We start from the raw sequence: 15,294 nt of genomic DNA on the forward strand, positions 1-15,294 counted from the left end.
TGAGTTGAGAAAAGACTGCCTTTTTTATTGCAACTGAGAGCAGGCCTCCATACTGCTTCTTCAAGGGAGCACAGTTTGAGGATCACCAAATTTCTAGAAGCTTTTCAAGCGTAAAAGTCGTTATATCTAGGGACTTTCCTGGTGGTCCAGTGGTTAACACTCTGTGCTCCCAATGCAGGGGGCCCGGGTCCCATGCCTGGTCAGGGAACTAGAGCCCACATGCCGCAACTAAAAGATCCCGCAGCCAAATAAACAAATAAATTTGGCACAGCCAAATAAACAAATAAATATTAAAGAAAAAAAAAGAAGTCTTTATATCTAGCCTCTGGCCCTAGGGCTAAGGGAGAGCAGAAATACAGGCCACTCAGAACAAGGGGTTAAAAAGCAAAGCCCCTCCCACAGGCCACAGGGGAATAGCCCCAGGTCCCGAATGAATTTCCATCCCAAAGACCACACTTAATGCTCAGAGTCAAGCCTCTCTTCTCCCAGACCTTGGACAGGCTGTCCCTTCTCCAGGCTCCTCCAGGAGAGAAATTTCTGCCTTCCTGGGTCCCAAAGGAACTGGAAACAATCAAGTAGCCACCACCCACCCCACCCCCTTCCTTGTACTGAACTTTCTCTAGAGCAAGTTCTCACACAATGCAAACGGGATAACACCATCCTTTGCAGGCCTGGGGTAAAGACAAGTGAGAGTGAAGGTGAAAGGCCCCACGTGGTGGCAGTTCGCGTTTCCCTTCCCTTCCTGGTGCCGGTAGGTCAACGGGCTTCTCTCTACTAACCAGACATACAGGAGAGCAGCCCCACAGTGGTGCTTCGTAAACTGGTTTTGCCCCTTGGTCTCCACGGCACCACCTCCTCTCGCTACTGAAGCCCTCCCTGGGCTGGCTTTCTCCCTCCCAACCCGCACAGAAGCCTCTCTAAGAAAAGTCACCAGCTACCTCCAGATCGGCAGGTGCAAACAGCCTGTCTCAACTCAGCCTCCGCAGGGCTGGGCGGCCACTGCCTCTGGAAAACCTTCTCCTTTCTGAGACGCGGCGCTTCCTCCCTCTTCTTCCTCCCAGGCCCCTTCTCAGTCCTGCTGCTGCCATTCCCCCTCTCCACGTGGCTGTAAGTGTCGGGTTTCTGTGGACAGAATCCAGGGACACTGTCTCTGCTTTCTCCTCCTGTTTCCTACATGAGCTCATCAGTGGACTTAAACGCCAGGTTCTGCCAGGTTCTGCTCCTGACGCCTTCTCATCTTTGACCTGCAGCCTGGACCTCCCTAGCCTCCAGGCTCCAGGCACCTCAGCATCTCAGGCTAAACCCTTGATTCCCTCCCGTCCCAAACTCGTTCCTCCCCTAGTCTTCCCCACCTAAGGAAGTAGCACACCCATCACCCAGGTGTTCAGGCCAAACCCCTGGGAGTCGTGCTTCCATTCCCTCCCCTCCCCCACCCCACCCATCCATCAGCAAGCCCTGCTGTTTCTATCTCTAAATCTCCGGATCTGTCCCTATCTGTCTCCATTGCTGCTCCTTTAATCCACATCAAATCACTTCCCTGCATAGAAACCTTCAACGGCTTCCCAGGACACAGCGTTAAACCAGCTTTCGGCAGGGACCTCAAGGCCCTGCATGATTGGACCCTGCTTACCTCCCAGCTTCATCTGGCCCCACTTTCTCCCCTGCTCGGTTCACTCTGGGAGTATCGGTCTTTCACATAGCCAAACAAGTCAGGGCCTCGCTTGTGCTATTTCCTCTGCCTAGAATGTTCTCCCCCACCCCACAACTCATAGAGCCAGCTCTTCTGTTCCTTTAGGCCTGAACTTAAATGCCACCTCCTCCAAGAAGCCTCTCCTGACCACCCCACCTAAAGCAGGCCTCTGTTAACCTCTATTTCAACCCCTTGTTTACTTGTTTCCTGTCCATCTGCCCCATCAGAATGTCAGCTCCATGAGGGCAGGAATTCTACACGCGCAAAGCCTAAGACACTGCCTGGTTACACGGTAAATGTCCAATAACATTTGTTGAAAGAACAAAGGACCCAGCCACTGCCTAGGGATCCAGCAGTACCCTGTAAGTGCGAGAGGTTAACCTGAAGGGGAAACTGAGGCTCAGCCAGGGCCTGACAACAGCTGCAGACAGTGGCTGAAGCTAACTTCCGGTTTCCCAGTTCCATGGGACAGGCTGGGGCCCAGGCCAGAAGGCACCTCACCTCCCTTTTCCAGCGTGCCAGCCACTCGTCCCGCTTGCGCTTGCTGATGTAGTAGGGGTCCCCCGCCTGGAAGGTGAGCCGCGGCATGGGCCGCTGGCGGAGGCTGGACTCCCAGCCCAGGCCACCCCGCAGCCGGCCCCGGGAGCCCTAGGACAGAGACGACAGAGACAGACTGGCATTAAGGTGAGCACGGACAGCCCCGCTGCAGGGTTTTTTCCTCCTGGAGGGGAAACCAAGGAGGCACTCACCTCGAGCAGAACACAGAGCTCTGACTCCTGGCCAGAGATGCCAGCCCTGCGAGTGCGGGCCAAGCCCCTGTCTGGGCTGGAGAAGTGAGGGATGTGGGGCAGGACATAAACTGGGAGGGGAGGTGCTTGGTCTTGAAGGGGGACCAGCTGGCTGCCTCGCTGGGGGCCTTCCAACCTCCACACCCACTTCCTCTGCTCCTCACAGAGGGACATGTAAAGAAGGGGCCAGGGGCCACCTTGGGCCCCCTCACACACACTCGCCACAGTCGGTCAGAGCGGTGGCTTTCTTCTCCTAGAATCAGGATCCACAGAGCCCCTGGGGGTTGAGGAAAACACTTGCCTCCATTTTCATGGATTCGATGTTGGTCTCCTTCTGTTCTTTGCCTGTGGAGAGGGAAGAACAAAGGGACTGTCGGCAGGGTTACAGGAGTGGCTCGGAGGCCTCACCTTGTGCCTGGGGTCCCTGCCACGGGGATAGGGCTTCTCCAACCGTTTAGTCATTCCTGTGTCAAACCTGATGGCCTACTGTGTGCCAGGCGTCATGCTGGCCCCAGGACTCAGAGCACAGCCAGGGCAGAAAAAGGACTGGGGCAGGGTTGGAGGCCCAAATCCGAAGGAACAACAGAAAAGCCAGCACTGTGGTTTCTGGCCCATTGAGTGCCTCAGGCACACAGAAGGGGTCTGGAAATAGCCCCCTTGGCTGCTCCCAGTCGAGACAGAGCTCCCTTCCCAGAGGAGGGGCCAGACTGCACAGCCCTCCCTGGCCCTGGAAGGGAGCATTGACTTGTATGTGTGGGGTGCAGCAAAGATGCTCTAGGGGGTGGGGGAAGGCACAGGGAGACTGCAGCAAGACTCTGCTGAAACAACTTCGTCTCTTTGAGACTCAGTTTCCTCATCTGGAAAATAAAGATGCTGGAAATGGTTTCTAAGGTGCTCCTGAAGTTCTCAATATTGCGTTTCTGTCGTGAATATCTGCTTCGGTACCCCATTCTCCACCCATTCTTAGGTCCCTGAGTTCAGCCTTTATTCTAGAAGCCTTGGATTCCAACTGTCTCCGTGTGACCTCTGTAACCTTTCCAGGCCTCTTCTTCACTGAATCAAGGTACATAACCCTTCTAATGCTTCCGGAAGGCAGCATTTCCCTGCTCCTCTTCCCCGCGGTTCCTCAATGGGCCCTGATTCCAGTTCCTGGAAGGGAAGGTTCCCCTGGGGGCTGAAGCCCCAGCAGTACCGTCTTTAAGGGTCCGGGGCAGGGGGCACAGAATGTCCCTGCGCTCCTACTACCCTGGTCCTCCCCCGCTCAGGGTCCTCACCTCTCAAACGCCCTTCCCGGGCCCATCACATCCCGGAGTCTGCAGTCCTGGCCTGGCTGTAGGCTGGGTTAATTATGCCTTTGAGCTTCCTGCTGGAGGATGGGGCTGGGCTGGGGGGTGAGGAGAGTGGGAGGTGAGCCTCCTCTCACCTGGGCCCCAGAACTCCTTTGTCTGAAGCCAAGAGTACTGAGCTTGGGCCCAAAGCAGGAAGGTCACTAAGGCTGGCTCATGGTCGCTTGGGGGGGCGGGGAGGGGGGTGTGAAGGGGAGACAAAGAGCCCAAAACGGAAAAAACAGCCCCTCCTGCATCTCCTGGCTCTGAGGCGGAAACCAGCTACAGCACTGAAGGTCTCTGAATCCTCAGTCCCTGAAGAGGATGTTTCTTTCCCCCTCTCTCACCGGGGAAGACCCGGGGCTCTGCTCTGGGCTTTGGCGACCTGGAGCCCGGGGACGGGGAGGGCAGGGCCAGCACCTGCGGGCGAGTGGGAGGTGTGGACTCCGTGGTGCCAGCTGCCCCCAGGGGCGGGAGGAAGTGGGGGGCACGTGTACTCGCCAAGGCTGTGTACACAGCAGGCCTTTATGTCTCACCGGACTTTCTCTGTCTCCTCCTCGAGCTTCCTTTAGGCCCTCTTGTCTCACCACAGCCAGCTCCCCAACTTTTTCTCGGGCATCCTGAAGCCGGGCTTCCTCTCTCGCCAGCTCCGGACCTCCCTCCTTCCCGGGGGTCCCCTCTCCTCTCAGACCCTCCGTTCTGCCCTAGTGAGGCTTTGGGCTGCTAGGAGGGGGCGCCCACCCTCAGATCAGGAGGCAGCCTGGTGGCCCCTGGGACCTTCCTTCAGGGACCCTCCGTGGCATGTGGTTTATGGGGAATCATCTATTCATTAGAATGAAAGAAAGTTGGGGCTGAAGGAATTGTAGAGATGATGGGGTACTTGTCCAGCCCTTCGATGGGGAAACTGAGGCCCCTGGAGCGGAGAGACGTACTTCCAGAGCTGAGATCAGATTTCAGAGCTCCTGACTCCCAAGCCGGCTAGCTTATTTTACACGGCACCACCTTGATGCTCCCCCCTTCCTCATTCCCCAGCCCCCATGCTCCCCGAAACAGAATTTTTCCTCATGCGGTTTCCAACTGGCTTCTTTCTGGAATTTTCTCCCTGACATACTCTGCGCATGCCCACTTGAGTGATATCTCTCTCTCTCTCTCACACACACACACACACACACACACACACACACACACACACACACACACTCTTTCCAGCCCGTCCCAGCAAAACAACCAACTGGGCGGCCTTAGAATGCAGCACTTGTCCTGAGTCAAGGGGGGTCAGCTGCTCTCTCGACACTCCCTCTGCAGTCCATCTGCCCCTGGCCCAGATCCAGGGTCACAGGCTGGGCCAGGTGGCTGTGTGCCTTCCAGGGTGGCCCTGGCAGGCTTGGACATGACCCTGGGGCATCTCATGTCCTGGGGGCAGGGGAGGCCAGGGTGCTTCTAACACTTACCTGCTGGTCTGAGGCTACACTCTGCCAGGGGCCACCCCCAAATTCCCTTTAAAGTGAACCCAAATCTCAATGACAGGGCTGAGGCCAGGCTGGCCTCAGAGGGCAGTCACTAGCCCAATACTGCGTGTTCAATCTAAGCAGAGAGGAGCTTTGTGCTGACCCTGCTCTGGTCCTTTACTAGTTGTATAATCTCGGGTAAGTTACTTAACCTGTCTGAACCCTCAGTCTCCCCACCTGAAAAATGGGGGGATAAAAAAGTCTTCCTCAGATGCTAGCAAGGATTAAATAAGAGAATTACATAAAGAGCAGGGCCTCTCAAAGTTTAATATGCACTGAAATCATGAGGATCTCTTTCAAATGTAGATTCTGATTCAGTAGGTCTAGGGTGGGGCCTGAGATTCTACATTTCTAACATCCCAGGTCATGCCAGGAGACGCTGCTGGTCCATGGACCACTTTGAGTAGTAAGGACATAGAACACTCAACACATAGTTAATATTCAGAAAAAATAAAATAAATAAGATAAAATAAAATAAAAAAGAAAGCCACATTTCCATCGTTACTACTATCATCATGACGGCCTCAGTGCTAAGAGTGCAGGAGCAGTTCCAGGGCCACCACCTGCCTATCCAGGTGGCTCTTGTCCTTATTACTCATCATCTCCCCTGCTCTTCCTTTCTCCTGGTTGTACTATCAAGATCTGGGGCTCCTGGGAGGGTGCCCAGGCCAAGACTGCCTTAAAGCCCTCCATTTTTCCTGTGTAGGAACTAATGAGACTGGTTCCGGGAGAGACGGATGGGGCGCCTGCAAAGAGACCTGGAATGAGGGGAACCGAAAGGAGACCATGGCCAATTCACTGCCGCCCTGGGGCCTCAGTCTCCTTCCTCCTTGGAACCGAGCAGCTGCATATGTGTTCTATGTGGCTGACTGCTGCACCAGTGGCCGAGCCTCCAGTAGGCCACTGCCCACCCCTCTAGGTAACAGCTCACCAGTCTCAGCATCCAGGCAATTCACAGTGACCTTTAGGGATCCCAGCTCTGATCCCTGCCAGCATCTCCACTACCTGAATAGCTGGGGCCACACAGGAGTGCTCCAAGGCCAAATTCTGAAGATCAAGGACACGTGGGATGTTTCTGCCCAGTGCACTTTGCACTAAGATTCTGAGAAGGATCCGCTCAATATGTGAAAGTCCCAAACCCAGGAGTAACCCCTGAACCATCTCTCCTCTTCCCCCTTGTGTCCCTGGCACTCATCCACAGCTCCCCAGATCCCCCCTCCTCCCCTGGGCGCCTGCAGCAGCCTCCTAATCGCTTGTCCTGCTTCCCAGCCCCTCTGTTCCATTCCAGGATCCAGATGGCAAAGGGATCTTTTCAAAATGCAAAGCCGATCATGTCAACCCCTGAGAGGGCAGCCTTGAAGCTGCACTGGTCCTGTCTGCTGTCGCACACCCTTCTCCCTTCCTCCCCCAATTCCAGACTTGTAGGTTTCTGTCAGGTCCCTGGATACCATGCTCCCTCCCACTTGTTCTCACCCCCTCCCGGCCCTTTGCCTCCCCTGGTGAACCCCAGCTCATCCTTCAGCTTAGGTGTAACAGCCCAGGCTGGCTGGGGTTCCTCTGTTACAGCTCCTCAGAGAACCATGTTTATTTTCCCTTAGAGAACTTATCTCCGTGTATAATCACACACTTTTAAGTGTGCATTTCTCACTAACATCTATCTCTCCAGTGGACTGTGAGGTCCTCCAGGACAAGAACCAGGTTTTTGTTCATGATGGTTTCCCCAGATCCCGGCACACACCAAATGGGTGTTTAATAAACCCCTCTTCACTGACCGAAGCAGTTGCTCCTGAGAACGAACAGAGCCGGGGGAAGTCCCAAACCGAAAGCAAACTCTCACGGGTTAAGAGCAGCCTTGGAGTGCTGGTTCCATCCCACCAGGCAGCAAGGGCTGCCCCGGCCCTGGGTGGCAGCTGGGTGCAAGCCATGGTGGGGTCCCAGGAGCTGCCTATTTGGTGGGAAGGGCCCATGGGTTCCCCGGTTCTGCTCTTGCACATCTGGCCGTTGTAAGGGGAGGATGGCGTTTTCTCCCTCTCCTCCAGTTTCACTCCACTCTGGCCCCTTGGCCACTCCCACCACAAGTCAGGACACACCCCCGGAGGTGCAGAGTTCAGGACCATCCCCCACTCCAAGCCCCACTGCAGAACAGCAGGGGATCTGGGAAGGGCACACCGACTCAGAAGCTAGAGACCAAGATGGAACGAATTCTGGATCTGCCACTAACAGGCTTGGGGTCCCTGACCAAGTCACTTCATCTCATTAAGGCTCAATTTTTTTCCACCTTAAGATGAGGATAATAATCCCTCTTGAAGAAGATTGTTTGGAAGAGTAGACAAAACAACAAATGCAGAGTGAGTACCTCAGAAAGCGCCTTGCACATGGTGGGAGCATCATAAATATTAGTTGAATGATAGACGAATGAAAGATATTTTAAAATAAATTTGGGAATCTCTTTTCCAGAGATGCTCTCTACCTTGCACGAATATTAGGTTTGAATGCATGCAAAATTAAGTTGTACCAATTAATCGATTGATTCACTCCATCATGTACACTTAGGAAGGAAGGCTTTTTGAAATTAAAATGCACATATGCAAAACAACCTGGCAGGGCCCTGGGAGGATCAAATGTGATAATATATGAGAAAGTGCTTCGTAAACTGTGAAGCCCTGTACAAATGCTAGTTGTCCTCATTACTAACATGTTTACAGCTCTGTTGGCCCCGAAATCGCTGGCTTAACCTTAAAGAGAAAAGTGGGCAACTTTCCAGGACTCCAGGGCTAGGCCACAAAGTCCTCAGAGGAAGAGGCCTGGGCTGGGCAGCGCACACCCAACTCCCCCCTGTTCTTCCCCTCCCGCAATCTGTCACCACCAAACTTCAGTCCGGTCCACTCAACTATGGTGGGCTCAGGACATCTGCACTGGGAAAAGCCCACTGGGTTTTTAACATCCACAAGGACATCTGCTGCCCTCGAGCGCCCAGGCCAGGGGCTACCAACGTGTGGATCCCGAAGAGCCGCAGGTCTTGCGGAAGAGTAAGCAGACCGGGCAAAGGCTGAGGGAAAGCGAGGCATACAACCAGCCTATGGGGAGACAGCCATCACCCCAGTCCAGCAACCAATGGCATTCTGTAAACCCACTGTTGCCAGATCTAGCTTTTTTTTTTTTTCCATGAGAAGCCAAAACTCCAGATTTTTATGTGAAATTTCTTGATTCTTAAATACTGGCAACTCAGTTTTTTAAATGTTTAAAATACTACATGGGCCAAATAAAACATGTGTGCAGGCTGTATGCAGCCTGCAGGGCACAGCTTTGGCAAGCAGACCTTCAGCTACCGTGCCCAGCCCAGGCCTCCTGGGACCCACTAGGCCCCGAGGTTCTAACCCTCAGGGGGATCCCAGCCAGTCCAGCAGAGGCTGCCCTGCTTTTGCCCAGGACTTACCCTCTTCTGCAGGGGCTCCCCGGCCATCCTTGGGGGTGCAGCAGCCATTCTCCACGGCTCTGGAGGCTTCGGGCGGGGTCTCAGCTGCACCCTCTCCCTCTGCTGGGGCCCCGCCCTTCTGCCCCCCAGCGGGGCTCCCCTCCTCTGGCTGGGGCTCACTCCGCTTCTCCAAGTCCCCGTTGGGTAACAGCTCTGAGGGGCCTGAGTCTTGGGCCATGGACGGGGACTTGGAGGTCACGGCGGGGTCCTTCGGCGTGTCACTGCTTTCCACCTGGAAAGATAAACGTGAGGGGAGCATTAGACCAGTGGTTTTAGCCCCTTTTGCGTCACTGACCCATCTGAGATTCCGGTGAAAATTATACACCCTCTGTCCAGGAAACTGTGTTCACATAAATGTTTATGAAGTCAAATACACTCACAATTGTTCGCTCAGATTCAAGGGGTTCACAGGCCTGGCCCCCTGAAGTCAAGAGGTCTGTGGACTCCAGTTAAGAAAACGGGAGAAGAAACCAAGCAGGTTTAACAGCCTGGTTCCCCTGCCGGCTGCACCCCAGCCCAGGCCATCCCCACCCACTGAGGTGACAGAGGGTGCCCAAGTCTTCTCTGTGGCCTCTACTGAAATCAGGTGCTCCTCATACTACCCCTACTTCAAACCAGGACCCCTCCTCAGAAGATGCTAGTAACCCCGGGCTGATCTGACTTCTGTGCCAAAGCCCCCCTGGCCGTCCTCTTGGTCTCTCGAGCTGCTGCCTGGCCAGGTGGAGTGTGAGGGTGAAAGAGGGCCTCCTCTGGGCCCCAAAGCCTAGCACAGGTCCCTCCCTCAGCTTTGGCCCACAGCCTTTCCTGGGTGTTCGGATGCCAGGAGAGCCAAGGCCCCAGCCAGCAACCGCAATCTCTGCAGCAACCCTCCCTAGCACGCGGCGCCGTGTTCCCCTCCAAGAGGAAGTGTCTTGCTTTGTCCCCAAGAGTCTCAGAACTGAGCTCGCTACAAGAATCACATTGGGAGTTGTCATAACCGTCCTTCATACGTGTCACTGCACGGTGGGCAAAAGCTCCTCACCCGTTACCCCTCAGAGCCGCTCGACCTCCCTGGGGAGGCTCTCAGAGAATTTTGTGATTAGCTTGAGGCCACACACTTTGTGAGGACAGAGCGTGGCTAGCACTTCGTCCTTGGCCATCTGGGGGCAGGTAGGCCAGGACATATCAGAAGGAACGAAGGTGTCCTCTTGGGGCAGGAGAGACAAGAGTCCCCTATACTTGGCGCTCTGCCACATCCGTGGGCACGAGGCCGCCCCCAGCAGCCCTGCCCATCGGCTCCCCTGCAGATCAGCCGCCTGGAGAAGGGCGGGAGCGGCACCAGCTCAGCAAACACCTCAGGAAGGTGCGGCTCAAGAGGGCGCCTCAGTTTCCCCACCTGTAAGGTGAGATGACTAGGCTAGACCAATGGAGGGTTTCCTTATTTTTAAGTTTTTTTCTGTTTATAAAAGTCAGACACATATATTATAAAAATTCAAACCACACAAAAATGAGTAGTATTAAAAGGTTAAAGCTCCTATTTCACTTCTGTACCTCCAAAATCACTCCCCACAGGTGAATCATTATTAACAGTTTGGGACTTCCCTGGTGGTGCAGTGGTTAAGAATCCGCCTGCCAATGCAGGGGACACGGGTTCGAGCCCTGGTCTGGGCAGATCCCACATGCCGCGGAGCAACTAAGCCCGTGCACCACAACTACCGAGCCCGCGTGCCACAACTACCGAGCCTGCGTGCCGCAACTACTGAAGCCCGTGCGCTCTAGAGCCCGTGCTCAGCAACAAGAGAAGCCACCACAATGAGAAGACCGCGCACCGCAACGAAGTGTAGCCCCCTCCTCACCGCAACTAGAGAAAGCCCGCGCGCGGCAACGAAGACCCAATGCAGCCAAAAACTAAATAAATAAATTTAAGAAAAGAAAAAAATTTTTTAATTGCTTGTTGACAGTTTGGCGTGTATCTTTTCTCGACTTTTTTTTCCTATGCATCTACAATCATGTGTAAGTTACATGTTTATACACATGTATTTATACACACATCCAGATCCAGGTTTTTTTTTCCCCTGAGAAGGGACCATATGACTTATCCTGTTCTGCAACTTGCTTTTTCACTTAGCGAGCACAGCGGGCATCTCTCCATAACAGTGCGGATGGGTCGGGCTCATTCTGTCTCAGCTGCTCAGCATTCTATTGAATGGATGCTCCTTAATTTATTCAAACCATCTCCTAATGGTGGGCCTTTGGGCTGATTTGCTGTCTGCCGCAGTGAACACCTTGCACTTAACAGCTCTGCGCACCTGTGGATTTCTGTAGGCCAGAGTCCCAGAAGTGGACCGGCTGGGGGGAGAGGGCCTGCCCATCTACGTGTGAGTAGATCCTGCCAAATTCCCTCCAGAGGGTTGTATCCCTGAAGCACCACCCCCCCCCCAAAGCCTGAGAGAGCGCTGGTTTCCCCAGACCCTCCCTGCAAGGCCCGGCAGCCTCCAAGGATCTACGATCTCAACTCTGAGCCCACTGCTGTATGGTGAGGAAACCCCCGAGGTGGCGAATAGGGACGAGGGCCTTGGAAAAAGATAACAAAAATAAAAACCAGCGTCCTGCCTGGACGAGAGTCCCCGCACGGAGCAGCTGAGGGCGAGCAGAGGGGACGCGCGGCCTTGCCAGGCTGCTCTCCCGGCTGTGTGGAGGGCTGTGTGGGACGGCTGGGGGCAGGCCTGCTTCCAGGAAGAAAACCTCCCGCAGAAAGCTACAAACGTGTGCGCGCCTCAGCGGCAGGGGTGGGGGGCCGCAGCAAGAGGAAGAGGAGGCCTATGGCCTCTGGCGGAAGGGAGAAGTCCTCCCCTAGGGTTGGGCACTCGGGGCCGAAGCCGGCAGAGCCAGGAGGCCAAACGCAGGACGGCCAGGGGAGCAGCCAGGCCCTCTCTCTCTCTTCAGCTGCCATCCCCAGGTGTCAGGACTCACACACCCTGTTCAGGACTCAGAAGGTCTTTCCCACCTCCCTGCTCAAGCCAGCAGGCTCCCTGGCCTAGAACTCCCCTCCCTGGATAAATCCTCTCCTTCCTCGAGGCTCCTGTGTGTGAGAGAGTCAGGTGGCCCAGGCAACCCACAGAGCCAGGCACGCCTGGGCCCCCACTGCTACCCTCAGGTCCGGCTGTGCCAGCGCCACAGAGCCCCAAACGCAGCACTCCCAGGGAGGTGGGTAGGGGATCCCGCTGGCCAACGCAGGCTGAGAAGTTTGGGTCAGCGCCAATCTCTTACCATGGCCGTGTCCTCCTTTCCTCTAGCCACTTGCTTCCCCACAGACACCTCAAGTCGGGGCAGGCTCCCAGCCCCACAAACTGCTCAGACAACTCCGCTGTCACTCACTTCCTGCCCGGGGACCACACGGCCTCTTCTCACCCTGGGACTCACTTCCTGTTGACTGCCAGCTCCATAGCATAGAGACCCAGGAGTACCTGCTCCGAGACCCAACCCAGCCCCAGGGTCCCAACCCACCCTGATCGGGCACCCCTCCCAGGCCTGCCCTGGTGGACCCCAGTCTGCAGCAGCATGAGACACGCCATCCTCCCAGAGGTGGGTGGATGAGGGGTAGGGGAGCACTCGGCACAGCTCCAGCCCCGAGGGTAGCTCAGCGGGCTGAAATCCGCCCCGATCTCACGAGTCCTCCCCCTCCTCTCTTCCCGACCAGCCCATCCTCCATTGCCCGCCCTCTCTGGTCATGGATGACCCTGAGTCAATCAAAGCTCTGGGCTTAGGAGAGCTGCTGACTCTTGCCACGGTCAACCCTTGATCCATCTTACCCATCAAGAACCCCCCAACACACACCGCGAGTAGTGGCCCTTCACTGGCCCTCCCTCTGGAGTTCAGGGTAACTGGGCAGGTCAAATCCACCCAGAAGAAACCACTGAGAGGAAGGAAGGAGGTCCACAGGCAAATGGACTGACGCGACTCTAAATCTCCAGGGAAGAGCTGGGTGCTCCCTAAAAGGGCATCTCAGGTGAGAAGAGCAGACCTGGAAGCCACTAGGAGTGGCCACCCCAGCCAGGCCTGTGCCCTCCTTTCCCCCCACCCCCCACTAGCTTGTCGCCTCCTAGAGGCAGGGACTTGCCTTATTAGGTTAGACTGGGTGTGGAGTAGGGCACCTGGCAGGTGTTCAATAGTCGTAATTGATCCCTTAATGCCAAAGACCAGGTTACGTACGAGTGAGAGCATCCAGTTCACACGTCTAGAGGGAGTTTCAACTTGGTTGCATGTCAGGTGTAACTGTTAAAAATCCTGTTTTTGTTTGCTTTTATTCTTTACAGTTGCCTTGAAAGGAGACACGGCACACCCTGAGACACTCATTTTTCCCATGGCGGGGAGGGGTAGCAGCAGAAGCCCCTGGTCCCTGTAGAAGGCGCCACCAGCGGCTAGAGGTGACAATTTCCACTCCCCTTCCTCTCACCCGTAGGGTACGGGGAGACGGCAGGAGTGGTGGCAGAATGGGAATGGCAGCCACGGGCCCCCTCACTCCTCCTCCCTTGGGTGGTGGACACAACAGACTTGAGCAGAGCCTGATGCCCATCACCCACTGTGCGCCTACCCCCGCCCAGTGCGCCTCTCCCCGGGTCTTCAAACCCTGCCCACCTCCCGGGGCCCCTCAGAGTTTGCTGATCTTTGCCTTCCTTCCAGGCGAGACCCCTCCACCCCAGGGAAATGCCTCCTGCTTCTCTGTTGCCCACCTGCTCCTTGGGCCTCTCCTGTGAGCAGCTTATTCCAAGCAGTGAAGGCAGTGGTTCTCAGCTGGGGGCAATTTTGCCCCCCAGAGGACATTTGGCAATATGTCTGAGACACTTTTGGTCACCACACTGTGGGTTGGGGGGACGGACAGTGGCTTCTGGTGGGTAGGGGACAGCCCTCACCACAAAAATTACGCAGCCCCAAACGTGGATGGTGCTGTTGTTGAAAAGCCCTGGGCTGAGGACAGGGGCACGGACCAGGGACTTTTTCTAGGGACCATTTTTTTAAAACTTAAAAAAAAATTTTGGTAAAATATACGCAACATAAAACCCACCATTTTAACCATTTTCAAGTGTACAATTCAGTGAAATTAAGTACATTCACACTGTTGTACAACCATTAACACCGTCCATCTTGAAAACTTTTTCATCATCCCAAACTGAAACTCTTGTACCCATTAAACAAAATTTCCCCATCTCCCCCATCCCCCAAGTCCCTGGCAACCACTATTCTACTTTCCGTCGTCTAAGGAACATTTTAAAATCTGTCTGTCTGTCTCTCTCTCTCTCACACACACACACACCCCGGAAGGTATCTGTGCCAGGCCCTGGTCTTTGGAACACTCAGCCTTGCCCCCAACACCCCCAAAGCCCCTGTGGAGCCTGGCCCTTAAGTCCACCCCAGCATTCACTCACATCCCCTAGCCCACCGCACACCACATTTGTTTACAAAGCACTTTCACACCCTATCTCATTAGAGCACTCCTCACATGTTACCTAATTATTTACTGTGTGTCTCCCTCCTAGACTGTGAGCTTTGCCTTATTTATCTTTTTATTTCTCTTCCTTCCAACCATTCCACCGACAGCTCCCCAGTACTAAGCAGAGGACTTGGCATAACTATGCTTATACAATTGATCAACTTAATTATCCCAATTATCCTGATGGGTCGTGTTACTCTCACTTTTCCAAGGAAAAGGTCTCCAATGTTTGCCTCAGGTTACATACCTTCTAAGTGGTAAAGCTTCCAAAATGACCCAGGTACAGGAGAGGCATTTGAAAGCCAGCCCCCACCTCTGGGTTGAGTCTCAGGAAAAGCCCAACCTCAAATCCCAAGGGATCCAAGGAGGCAAAAGGAGGCTTTGATGTGCCTGAGCAGGGCCAGGGAAAGGCTGCAGCTGTTTCCCAGGCAGCAGCCATCACAGGGAAAGGCCAGAGGCAAAGCCAGAAAGAACCTCCTGCAGTGAACCTGTGCAGGCCAAAGCCAGTCCCCCAGCCGCCCACCCTGCCCCGTTCCGCTCCCCCTTTGCTGGAAGTCTGGACCAGACCCCAGAACCCCAACCCTCCCTCAGGAAGGGAGGCCTTGTCTCCCAAGGTGGGGCAGAGTGCCGGGGCTCCAAATAGAAAAGGGATTTTTGAAGCCTGTTTGACAGGTATGACACCTGCACACAAAAGATAAGAGGCGAGGGAAATGATACAAGGGAGACAGGGCGCCGGGTCAGCTCTCCAGCACAGCCCTGGGCGCAGGCTTACCTGGGCCCAGGTGTGGAGGGGGGAGACCTGGGACCCTGCCTCTACCATTGGAAGGCCCTGGAGGTCGGAGCCATGTTCTGGCCTGGCTCTAGGCACCTGACTCACCCTCTCCTCCTGTGCCAGGAGCTGCTGCTGAAAGGGGCCTTCACCCCCAGACCCTGGGGCAGCTCCGGCGGGGGGAGGCCCAGAGGCTGGCAGAAGTGGGGTGGCCTCACCTCGCCCTCCCCAGCCTTCCTGCCCTCCCCCCTCCCCCCTCATCCCCATTG

The 15,294-nt window shown here is 55.2% G+C and overlaps 1 protein-coding gene across 2 annotated transcripts in view; it reads right to left on the reverse strand.

The window, feature by feature from the left end:
- Window positions 1-15,294, reverse strand: part of DNMT3A (DNA methyltransferase 3 alpha) — a 105,772-nt gene that overhangs the window by 42,158 nt on the left and 48,320 nt on the right. For both annotated transcript variants that reach the window (XM_068563893.1, XM_068563894.1), the window contains exons 4-6: window positions 8,748-9,018; window positions 2,780-2,823; window positions 2,192-2,338 (exon numbers count right to left, since the gene is read on the reverse strand). In XM_068563893.1, coding sequence (XP_068419994.1) covers window positions 2,192-2,338; window positions 2,780-2,823; window positions 8,748-9,018 — 462 coding nt within the window. The remainder of the gene's footprint in view (window positions 1-2,191; window positions 2,339-2,779; window positions 2,824-8,747; window positions 9,019-15,294) is intronic.

Source organism: Eschrichtius robustus, chromosome 15 (assembly GCF_028021215.1).
Source record: "Eschrichtius robustus isolate mEscRob2 chromosome 15, mEscRob2.pri, whole genome shotgun sequence".
Lineage (NCBI taxonomy): Eukaryota > Metazoa > Chordata > Mammalia > Artiodactyla > Eschrichtiidae > Eschrichtius > Eschrichtius robustus.